At 44.2% G+C, this 12193-nt stretch overlaps 1 protein-coding gene across 1 annotated transcript in view; it reads left to right on the top strand.

Moving 5' to 3' along the window:
* The first annotated feature begins 2402 nt into the window (after positions 1–2402).
* The window catches only part of cacna2d3 (calcium channel, voltage dependent, alpha2/delta subunit 3), a 32063-nt gene continuing 22272 nt past the window's right edge, over positions 2403–12193 (top strand). Inside the window, exons 1-4 of the mRNA XM_084704399.1 lie at positions 2403–2527; positions 3315–3396; positions 6526–6642; positions 8699–8758. Of these exons, the coding sequence (XP_084560525.1) occupies positions 2403–2527; positions 3315–3396; positions 6526–6642; positions 8699–8758 (384 nt within the window). The remainder of the gene's footprint in view (positions 2528–3314; positions 3397–6525; positions 6643–8698; positions 8759–12193) is intronic.

The raw sequence follows: 12193 nt of genomic DNA, 5'->3' as shown, positions 1-12193 counted from the left end.
ATTAGAGTTATTGTTTCACCAGAGGATTTCAATTTTAATTTCTGCCTTTAATGTTTTTTTTGATAAGTGAGGAGATATGATGTTGTTGGACTCATTTGAATGCAAATTGACAAACAAGGCTGGTCGTCCTGTTTCAGCCTCGGGGGCAGCAGTGTGCGCTCTGGGTCAGGTTTGTTTACCCTGAGGTTGTCTCTTATCTACACTTACAGTAATGCCTTGCAAAATGTCCTGAATGAGCTGTTATCAAACATAAACAGCATGTGCAATAGTGGCGAGGCAACCCGTGCAAGATATAAATAGCTTCTGGCCTCCTCTTGCCCTAAAGTTATCTGATGGATCTCTAAGTCGGATCGACTCTCTCTCCTTGCCCCTTCTACTCTGTGTTAGTGCAAATAGGAGAAGAGGCACTTTGATAATTAACCGTAGACGTGCTTATCTAGTACCCTGTTCCGTTCCCTCAGGGAACATGGGAGAGTCCTGAGTGCGGGGGAACGTGCATTCCAAACAGTGGAAAGCCGAGAGAGTAGGACTTCAAAGTGGAACGTGTTCTTTCTTCAAAGTGGAACGTGTTCTTTTTTTTTATGTTGGAATGGAATGACAGTCTCCTAAAAGTCCTGGAGAGTGAGTTGGTTTGATGGCGGGCTGACATGTGTGTGTCTGTGTGTGTGTGTGTGTGTGTGCGTGTGTGTGAGTGTGTATGTGTGCATGCTTGTGTGTATGTGTGTGTGCGTGTGTGTGTGTGTGTGTGTGTATGTGTGCATGCATGTGTGTATGTGTGTGTGTGTGTGTGTGTAGATGACCAGAAACTAAGGAGGTGTCCTAAGACACTTATTTCTGATGTTCTATAACCTAGCTGTGGATTGACTGTGGTTAAGTCCAACGTGTTAAAAAAGCTAGACAGCAGTGCACTGTGGGTAACCTTGTAAGAGGTTTACCTTCATTAAGTCAAGACAGAGATCACCAGTGTTTGGGTCCTGAGTTTAAAAAGAAACGGGATGTCCCTGTTTGATTAAAACTGTTTCTGGACCTAATCCCTTGTTTTCGAATTACAATAGTGGAAAATAATTTGTCTATAATTAGATCCAGCGGTTTAGAATGTTATTGGTGTGTCTGTCTGTGCTGTTGACTTTAGCACCGCGTCGTATAGCAGCCTCTCAGTCCATTCATCTTTGTGAGTGCTTCTAAAACATTTCTTGAAAAAAGTGCAGCCATCTGCACAAAATGTCCATTGTTGCTGATAGAAGCTGTGAAATCAGCACCCTGGACAGCGCATAAGGACTGCCTTGGAGAATAATCCTCCAGTGTTGTGGACAGACCTACTGAATTCAGCACCACGGAGAGGGCTCAACGGCATGGTTTTCAAACCTGGCAGACCCCCCCCCCTCCCCCCCCCCCCCCCCCCCCCCCCCCCAAAAAAAAAAAACCCAAACCAAACAAACAAAACAGCTGACCGGGGTGAACTTTGGCATTTGGTCTTTGCCTGACGAGTTTTGGAAATGTAAAATAGGGTAGATTAATCAAGAATGTGGGTGAGAGTTGAACGTTCCCCTTTTATTCTGCTTCCAGTCAACACGGGGCTTCACGCGTCTCCGATTGTCGAAATCTTTTACACTAAACGTGTGGGACTCTTCAGTGACGAGATTCTTATTAAGTGTCGCGCAGTGAGACGCCAGGCTTTTATTTGTAGTCAATAGTTAATTAAAGAATCTCCACGCCAAATGTGATTGGGGCCCGGGAGAGGGCCGGCTGCGGCAGCCGCTGATACTGTCCATCACCATGTGCCTTATCGGCACGTTCCAGCCAAGAAGAGGCTCCTCGCGTCTTTGATGTACGATGTAATTACTAGGCTAATAATGGCCTCGTGCAGAAATGCGGCATGTGTGGCGGGAGATCCATCAACTCGTTCACCGCCCTGACATCATTATCGCGTGCTAATCAGCGTTTAGTAGTAAAATAAGCGTGCAGAGGACAGGGGAACTCAGAAAGGAGAGTCTACGGGAAATAAAAACAAAAAAGCTGTCAAATGACACACTTCTCTAGAACATCGTCTCCTATTCACTATCTTAGTCTCTCTTCCTTTCTTTCTTTCTCCACATCTCTCTCGCTCTCTCTCTCTCTCTCTCTCTGCCCTCTGGCGGCAAGGGGCCGTGCAGATGTTCCTAGGTCATCCCTCTCCTTCACCACGCAGGTCGCTCCGGGAGTGACAACTGACCCGTTGGACGCGGGACCGGAGGAAGAGGAGTACGGTTATGTTGTAACAGTATAGGGCGGCTCTTGCGCGCGGACAGCGTTTAAGAGACTGTGGGGGAGTTCGACCGATCGGCGAGTCTTTTTTTTTCCTCGGACCGGCCGGGACACATCTGTAGCCGGGAGACCGCCTGTAGTGGGAAACCCTTCGAAAGATGATGTGGAATTGGAAGACTCTGTTTGCGCGCGTGAGCTGCGCCAGCTTTCTTCTGTTTTGGATTACAGTGGGAACGACTGTGGTACACGTAGTTGGGTCTCAGCAAGGAATTCCTTTATCAGTGTGAGTATCGAGTCGGCGACCTAAAACTTTTTTTTTGTCTGAATGATTTGGTTCATTGCTTCATAACCGTTACCTGTAATGCACACGTATATGTAAGAGCATTTGCCCTTTCGAGAGATATCCTGAAGTTTATGAAAATATACATTTAAACAAATCTACTTTTTGTGTATTTTATTCGGTAGCACTTAGGCACTGGGATGAATATGCTACAGCTTCGAAAAAAATGATAATTAATGCTTATACCGATCAAGCGTTTGTATCCTTAAAACATCTATATTATAACGATGACTGTAACACATATTATTTTGTAACTATGGCTATTGCAATTTACTTGTGTCTCATTATCTTTATAATCTATATAATTAGCTATATAATTATGTCTTTATAATCTCAAAATGAGTCTGTATGAATTATCACAGTCTCAAATTGCTCAACATAAAGTACTGTAGTTAGTGTGTCCCAAAGCGATGCAGCGATGGGTAAAAAAAAAAAAGAGAAAAGCCTGTTGAAACTCCTTTTACTGAATGACTGTTCATATCCACATACACTTTCAATTATTACCATCCTCTAAAATTAAAATAGCGTTTGTCTGCAATATTAACCAAATGTAAAAATCTGACATTGCTCGAAACAATGTGATTTTAGGAATGGACTTTTGTGTGCTGTCATTAAAGTGCGTTTTTGTAACATACAAAAAAAGTTCATAAAATAAGTAATTATAGTATATATTTATATATAAAGAGTCACTGTTGTGGGAGTGCTGTACTAGTGTCCTTTTGTGTTCCAGGGTCAAGCTCTGGGCCTCTGCATTTGGTGGAGAGATTAAATCCATCTCTGCAAAATACTCAGGCTCCCAGCTGCTGCAAAAGGTATACATGTCTCTCCTCACTCCTCCTCAAACACCTTTCCTCTCTCTCTCTCTCTCTCTCTCTCTCTCTCTCTCTCTCTCTCTCTCTCTCTCTCTCTCTCTCTCTCACACACACACACACACACACACACACACACACACACACACACATTGTACATTTGAATGCTGCATTTTCCTAATAGATGCTGACGCTTTTGTGTCGTGGTTGACTGATGTGTTGTGTCAAAGACTCAGGTGTGTGGGTCGGATGCTCAGCTGTGCGCGTGTGTTTGCGCGCGTGTTTGTGTGTGTGTGTGTGCATGTGTGTGTGTGTGTGTGTGCATGTGTGTGTGTGTGTGTGTGTGTGCATGGACCATTAACCACAGTCCTGTTTCCTCATTCTCATCTCATCTCCAGTTAACTCTCTGGAGTCGCGATTTTCAACCCGGGGATAGAAACGCGACAAGGAGACAAATTGAATAAGAGTGTGTGGAGGGGTGTACTGGGGTGCCAGGCGAAGGAGGGAGAGGAGGATGAGGAGGAGGAGGGAGAGGAGGAGGAGGAGGAGGAGGAGGAGGAGGAGAGAAGGAGGAGGAGGAGGAGGAGGAGGAGGGAACACCACAAAGCTGGAGAGAATGAGGTTTAGAAAGTGTCTGACGTTATTCAGTGTCAGTTCCAGTACCTGACCACTTGGTGGCGGCAGTGGGAACCCCGCCATGCACCCTGCGATCCAGTGAATTATCAATTGAAATCATCGATATGTAATCTGATATTTATAGCCTAGACTGATTTGAATAACCTTGAATGAAAGGGATTCGATAAATCAATGATGACAATGACATAAGATGGTGTGGGCATATACAGTGAGAACACTGTAATATTGTCTGTTCTGTATGTCAACATTTACCCCACCAGCAATGAATGTGAGAAGCTAAACATTCAAATTCAGCACCACTCAGCAGTTCTTCACTGTGTGTTTATGGGTTGTATCTATTTGTGTGTGTGTGCGTGTGTGTGCCTGCGTGCGTGTGTTTATGTGAGATAAGGATGTACTCAGAACAGTAACGCTGTGCTGCTGTACTCTCCATTAACTCTGCGAACAAAGAACATATTGCAGCAGCAGTTGTACGTATATCACTGGTTGTGTGTGTGTGTGTCTACGCATGTGTACAAATGTGTGTGTGTGTGTGTGCTTATGTGAATGTGTGTGTATAAAGATGTCTGTGTGCATATGTGTGTGTGGATGTATGTGTATAAAGATGTGTGTATAAAGATGTGTGTGTGTGTGTGTGTGTTTGTGAAGACAGCAGGGTAAGAGGTTCCACAGTTTTCCACACAAACATTGAGAACACATTCCCTTCAGGGCGCACACCTGTACTCCTGTAAAAGACCCCAGCATAAACACTCGCACACCTGTACTTCTGTAAAAGACCCCAGCATAAACACTTGCACACCTGTACTCCTGAAAAAGACCCCAGCATAAACACTTGCACACCTGTACTTCTGTAAAAGACCCCAGCATAAACACTCGCACACCTGTACTCCTGTAAAAGACCCCAGCATAAACACTCGCGCACCCCCAACTCCTCCTGCAGATGTGTTCCATTTTGCCTGCGTAAGCACTTCCCCTGCCTCGCTTCCTTCTGCTCACCAGGGCACGACGGGTAACCACGCATCTCAACCACGCGGCACATGCCCAGTGAGGTGCGGGGGGAGTGGGGGCCGGCCTTTATGTGGAGGAGGGGAGGGGGTGGAGGGGGGTCGTTAAAGGGTGATCACTAGGTGTTTCATGGTGTCTTAGCTGATCTCCACTGCCGGTTGGTCAGGCAAGGAGCAGGTGGGCTGTGATCGAGAGACAGAGATAGGTGGAGAGGAGGAGGACTCCTCTGGGTCTGAACCGGGTTCATCTCTAGATCCCTCACTGCTTCTGTCAATAGTCATGACTGTGATTATTGATGGGTAACCCCCTCCTTCTCCGCCCACCTGACTCCCTTGATAACTGGGGTGTGTGTGTGGGGGGGGGGAGGAGGATAGGAGGGGGGAAGGGGGCGGAGGGTTCTGCGGTGCTGAGGCGAGGAGGACAGGCGTGAAATGAACTGTTCTGCTCCACTGCTGGTCCACACTCCTCCTTTCACTAGGTAATTTGTCGCCTCATGTACTGGGATTTGTGTGTGTGTGGGGGTGCACGTGAGCTTGTAAGTAGGAGAGCGAGAGAATCAAAGTATCTATCTGTTATGGCTGGTGTTAGTTCTCAAGAACAAAAAAAAACATGATATTGGTATGGTTGAAGAGAGAAGTTAGATATGAGACATGTAGCGGGTGATTTTGTTTGTCTTTTGTAAGTGTGTGTTTAAGGGGGGGGGGGGTTGATGTAATGCTACATTATTTGGTGTTTTATGGGGGGGAGGGGAGGGGGGCTTTGTTTTGGACGGTGCAGGTGCTGCGTATCTTGCAGAATCAGCATTACGTGAAGTGTACTTCATTATCCAGAACCGGCCAAGCTTGACACGTTATTATCTTTCTCCCGCGCGTTGACTCCATTTCAATTACCCTCCAACAGTGCGTGGCCTTCAGACTCAGCCCCGCCTCCGACTCTCTTGCCCACCCAGGCCGGCCACTGCAGCCAATCACAGAATGAGAGACAGAAGTTGTTAGCCAATTAGGAAGTCAAAATAAAGCATATCAATCATTCACTGTAACCGGATCTAATATTGCAGCGTGTCCACCTGTCTCTGAGACACGGTTTGTTAAATTTACATGCGGTTTCCCATGGTGAAAATAAGAGGTGTTGTAATTTCTTCATTTAATGTGTGTGAGAAAATAGGCCCAACTGTTCTGTCTACAAACCTATAATTCTAAGACACATGGGCTAGGCCTTACTGAATTCAATAGCAGCATAGACCTACCATATATCACACTCTTGTTAAACTGTCAAATTCAACTTAAATTCAACATTTCTCAAAGACATAACCTACTCTTAGACTAGTACTTGGGTTTGGGGTTTGGGGCTTAAGTTGATTGCAGGTGTCAAATAGTTAGATTAATACGTGTCTAAAAACCCTGTCGTGCAGCACAAATGACTGTTATGTCCACACTGTGCTGTGCTTGACTAAAAAGAATAATAATAAAAGTTGTTGTCTTACATTCACAGAAATACAAAGAAATTGAGAAGTCTGTCAGGGTGGAGGAAATTGATGGCGTTAAACTGGTGAAAACCTTGGCGCAGAGGATGGAAGAAATGTTTCGGAGAAAAGCGGAAGCGACGCGGGTAAGTCATCTTATCTGCAAAGTCATCCTATTTTATTGCTGGGCTTGTGGGGATTTTCCCCCGATAACATAGGCCACAGAGTTACCCTATATTTGGGAGAAAAACATTATAACATTCGATCTGAAACTACAACTTGTGAGGGTTTACATTTTTGTTAAATTAGCCAACAACAATTGTCATTACACCTAATTATTAGCAGTTGCCTATCTGCCTGTTGACCTAGACCTTTTTTTGTACAACCGATATATTTGTCTGGAACCGGTGACGTGGTGTTTAAGTAATTCATAACCCGTGCGAATAGCATATAGTTTGTCACGGGTGGCAATTACAACATTGGTGGCACATCCGGAGTGAAGGCCTACACTTTACCTCGCCATTATCCCATCGTCTGAGAACGTGACCGATAAAGCCGTAATACATTTATGTGGGAGCGGAGCGGGGAGGTATATGTCACCTATTTTAATTGGTAAATCCCGGACAGTTGTACGGGATGATAGCGTTTATCTTTGCTTGCCAGATCTCACCGCTCCGTACAGGCTGGCTGGCTGTAATTCTAAAGCAGCCTACCTACAACGTCAGTGTGTTGATGGCAAGGCCTCAATTATAAATTAAAAGGGACATTTTTTTACATATTGAGGTGAAATCATTTCAAATAATGTAATTACGTTTAGTGTTAATGTTGGATTGGTCGTCACAACAACATTATTCAACGAATACAATTTTATACAATTTTATGTTTGGTATTTAATTCGGTTGGTGCTGAAGAAGTGCATTGTGTCTACTTTTTGATGGAGTTTAGTAGGGTGGAGTTTATGTATCCGTTTTACTTTATTTTCAGTAGGCCTAGCCGTCGGCTATTGCTGACGACTCTATCTGAGCACTGAAATGCGAAGGGCTAAAATGAATGAAATTGAACTGTCAAAGACGTCGTGCAATGCCTCAATTCTGTTTGCGTTGCTACAAAAATTTTGCGTAGTCGACAGTTTTTAATTACCTGCTCAGGAACAGGACCAGTGACCATAGGTGTTCAGACTTTTCTCCAAAACACGCCGGCAAGCACATTTTCAGAAAGGTGATATTGTAGAGAGGGCATTGCAAGTCACGAAATCTTGATCCTGTTCACGTAAATTGCATATCAAAATCATTTATTGCTGGCACACATAGCCAATAGTGTGCACATGTGTTTTGCGTCCTTTAACTTTTTACGGCAAGAAAGTCCGCCCTTACATGTCAAGGTTTTCGCTTTTGGACAGCCTATATTTGAAAACAAAAATGGTCTAAATAAAAAAAGTAAAAATGTTCGTCTTTAATTGGAGACCATTTCATTTTTGGGGGGAACATTTGCTTCGTAATAATGTAGCCTTTGTAGAGATACCATAGCCTGTGTCAATTTTGGGGGAAACGTGTGTGAAAGTAGTAAATATTCTTTGAAGAATCACTTGCAGTTTGAAGGACGTTGCTTGTCCCCTAAGCATCTAGGAGTCCTTATCTGTAGGACAATGGCACAGCCCTCTCCTACACCCTCTAGTATAATAGATTTAACAGCTAGAGTTACAGCAGGTCCACAGGGGGTGTCCTGTCTCTGAAGTTGGGCTGGGTCAAATATACATTTTAGCTTGATGTGCTGAGTTAAATGTTGTTTTAATGATGTAGTTACATTCTGCCTCTACCACTTATCTCCTTTGTCCCTCTGTCCTGCCTCCCCCCCCCTCTCTCTCTTTCTCTTTCTCTCCCCTCTCTCTCTCTCTCTCTCTCTCTTTGTGTCTCTCTCTCCCCCTCTCTCTCTCTCTCTCTCTCTCTCTCTCTCTCTGTCTCTCTCTCTCTCTCTCTCTCTCTCTCTCCCTCTCTCTCTCTCTCTCTTTGTCTCTCTCTCTCTCTCTCTCCCTCTCTCTCTCTCTCTCTCTCTCTGTCTCTCTCCCCTCTCTCTCCCCTCTCTCTCTCTCTCTCTCTCTCTTTGTCTCTCTCTCTCGCTCTCTCTCTCTGTCTCTCTCTCTCCCCCCCCTCTCTCTCTCTCTCCCCCCCCCTCTCTCTCTTTCTCTCTCTCTCTCTCTCCCAGCGTCTTGTGGAGGCTGCAGAAGAGGCCCATCTGCAGCATGAGGAGAACCCAGACCTGCAGGTAGGAGCTGCATGCTGGGAGCTGCTGGGGAACAGAGGAGGGAAACCAGATCCAGGAGAAAGAGAGGCGCGGGAGAGGAAAGTTGGAAACACAGAGGGGTGTATATAAGCAGTATAACTATAGCTAATTTAACGAAAGAACTGACGGAGAAAAAAGCCAGGCAGGGTTGGAGCAAAGCAATGTTAGCGCTGTTCACGAGACAGAATAGGACCGCAGTCGTGTTTGCTCTGTTGTTTTCAATACAGCTTCGAAGACTTCTAAGGTTTTTTTTTTGTTCCTGCTCCTGATATTGATGTAACAACACGCAGCACTTAAGTTTTCTATTAAAGTGCAGAACCACGGATGAGTGTGGGAGTGGAAACAAGTAGCAGTATTCAAGGAAAACCACAGAAGAAGACGAGTAGGCCTGGCTCTTCAGCAGTGTGCTGGAGGACCAGGCGAGGAGGTGCTGAGGAGGTGCAGAGGAGGTGCTGAGGAGACTGGTGGCCATGCTGGTGGCCATGCTGGTGGCCATGCTGGTGGCCATGCTGGTGGCCATGCTGTTGGCCATGCTGGTGGCCATGCTGGTGGCCATGCTGGTGGCCATGCTGGTGGCCATGCTGGTGGCCATGCTGATGGCCATGCTGTTGTCCTTCACATGAATGCCCTGTCAAGCAGCTGGTACATAATGCTTCCTTAATAAGCAGCACTGCATAGACTGAAGAAAACTCTAGTGTCTTCCATAACTCACACTGATTGTCTATGATTATAATTCAAGCTGTTCATGAGGCTGTCATTGTGGACTGGGGGGTGGGGTCTGCTTTGGGTCAAAGCAAACGGGTAAAATGTAGCTTATCCACCAGTACATCACCACTTAGTGGGTAGACGACATAGACTACATAGACTGCACAGTCCACAGATAACACAAAAATTTCATTTTTTATGTAATTTCGCATTGGACATTTCTTCCTTTTGATAATGTGCTTTGTTCATTTGCATATACTGTTCCTAGTTTACAGTCGTGGGAACATACAAAAAAAGGATTTGAGTGTTGGTGCATTCAAATCTGAGATGTAAAAAAAAAAAACATAAAAAAATGTTGTACTTCATTGTCGGATCACACGTTCAGGTGTGGTGTCTGTCTAGTAGGCGCTGGTCATTATTTTCTCTAAAAGACGTTATTGGTCTGCAGCTGCAGACACAATTCTTAGGCTCATGGTTTCTTGTTATTTTCTTTGGCGCAGTGAGCTTTCCTCTGCCTATGCGGGGAAATGCAGTAATTCTGTCATAGTGGGGACTCTCTATCTCTCTCTCTCTCTCTCTCTCTCTCTCACTCACTCACTCACTCACTATCTCTCTATCTCTCTCTATCTCTCTCTCTCTCTCTCTCTCTCTCTCTCTCTCCCTCTCTCTCCCGTGGACAAAGATAGATGGAACTCTTGTGCACAGTGCATTGTTCCACTTTTCTGCTTGTAGAAATTGGAAACTCACTCTGGCAACAAAACACTTTAAAATAATGGCGACCGTTTTCAGTTGATATAGCATTTCCATAACATGAATACATGCTGGTCGCCTCATTGCTTTCCCGCCTTTTCTATGGTGGTCTTGTGAATAAGCTACATTTAAAACTGTCCAGAAAAGAAAATGAATGCCATTTGTATCATTTTCTGTAAAAAAAAATACGAAAATTGGTTTGAATAAATACGATCATATGATTGCCTACGAAAATATTTTAATATTACTGCAGTGAATACTCTTATTACAGTAATATGACTGGATTGTCATCTCAGTGCTATTGCGAGTTATAACCTAAACAAGACATTAACAGGGCCAAAAGTCAGTCAGTTTACCTGTATTTTTTTTATTTAGTATGTAGCATTTTATCAGTTTGCTCTTTTTAATATTTGACTTATTTAATCAATTTAGGTATTTATATTATTGCCATCAATCGATCAAAAACCTTCAAACTATTTTGCAGCCATCCAGAATTTTAGGTCTTTGGAATTTTAAGTCTAGAGTTTAGTAAAATGTTGCTACTTCGCCTTTAAATACGTTTACAAATGTTAAAAGGTAATACACACAAAATCTACTTAATGATGTTGGTCTTATCGTAATGTAATATTGCATGCCGCATCATTTAATTCAACGCAGGTCATTTTTTTGACAGCATGCATTTTTCATGGACCAACCGCCCGGTCAAGGCGAGATAGGATCACTTTTCTTATCTAACCCGTCTTATGTTGCCTAAATAAAGTGCCCTATGATATAGGTTACGCTAACCTAGGACATGTAACGCGGATCCAAAGGGCAAGTCCAAGGGCGTGCAACCTCCCCAATGTAATGATCCCATCCCAGGTCTGAATGGGCTGGGTGTATGTCATACCGCACGTCTTGTTTTCACTGACCTGATCTCATTCAGCACTGTGAAATATATCGGGAGGAACTATTTTTGCGTTCGCCTATAGGTAGGTAATAGCCTAGTTCAGTTTAGTTCTTAAATTGTTCAGTTGCCTTACTAAATTGCATAAAATAGGTTAGCCTATTTCTGATGTAGACAACGTTTAAAGTCTGTTGACTACTTGTTTTTTTGGTGATCGAGTCAAATAAAAAGGCAATGTTTTAGTGGTTCTCAAACGAGAACGCACGCGCTCTGGCCATTTTTGTCAGTCCACAAAAAATGTTTTCTAAACATCACAAGGCATCTTCTCCACAACATGATTAATGGTAGATTTTTGTATATTTAGTAGACATCAAACCCATGTTAGCCTGAAAATATGATCTAAAAAACATTTCCAACAGTGATATTACCGTCATAAGAAATTCCAAATTTGTTGCTAGGCCTACCCTGCATATGATTTTCTTATGTTTTTTTTAAATGATCGTTTTGACCACAAAATAGATCCTTTAAAAAGGAGTATTGTCAATAAGCATTGCCTTTACATAAAGAGAGTGCTGCATTATATTTTAGCAAATTGTTTTGTTTGATGGTTAATTTTGTTTATATTAGCTAAACCGACAGATAAATTAATAAGCGCCTTCAATGGTAGCAAAAACGTCAATGAAGGAGCCCTTTCAATACTTGTTCTGTCAGGAGCCCCCACACAGCACTGCAGCATAGACCCCACCTCTCTGCAGCAACACAGGCCCACGTGTACTCAGGGTAGGGCTTGGAGCACAGGACCCATCATGGCTGCAGTATAGGGCCACACAAACTGCTGCAGTATGGGGGTCCTCACATAAGCTGCAGGGCCCATCAGACAGACCTGGCTCAATCCTGCAGCACCAGGCCTCTTGTGCTGCAGCAAGAGTTAGTGGAGCGTCTCGGGGAAGTGCAGTGTCCCCTGGTCCTGGTCCACAGTAACAACCCCTGTGGTTATCGTGCCGCTCTACAGCGACTATCAGTTCTGCTGAGCTTGCACGTTTTCTGTCCACAAGCCCACCTCTCTCCGTCTCCCT

This window comes from Hypomesus nipponensis, chromosome 9 (assembly GCF_054491055.1).
Source record: "Hypomesus nipponensis isolate SF chromosome 9, ASM5449105v1, whole genome shotgun sequence".
NCBI classification, from domain to species: Eukaryota; Metazoa; Chordata; class Actinopteri; order Osmeriformes; family Osmeridae; genus Hypomesus; species Hypomesus nipponensis.
The sequence above is the reverse complement of the archived record's forward strand: the minus strand, read 5'-3'. Positions and strand labels throughout refer to the sequence as shown.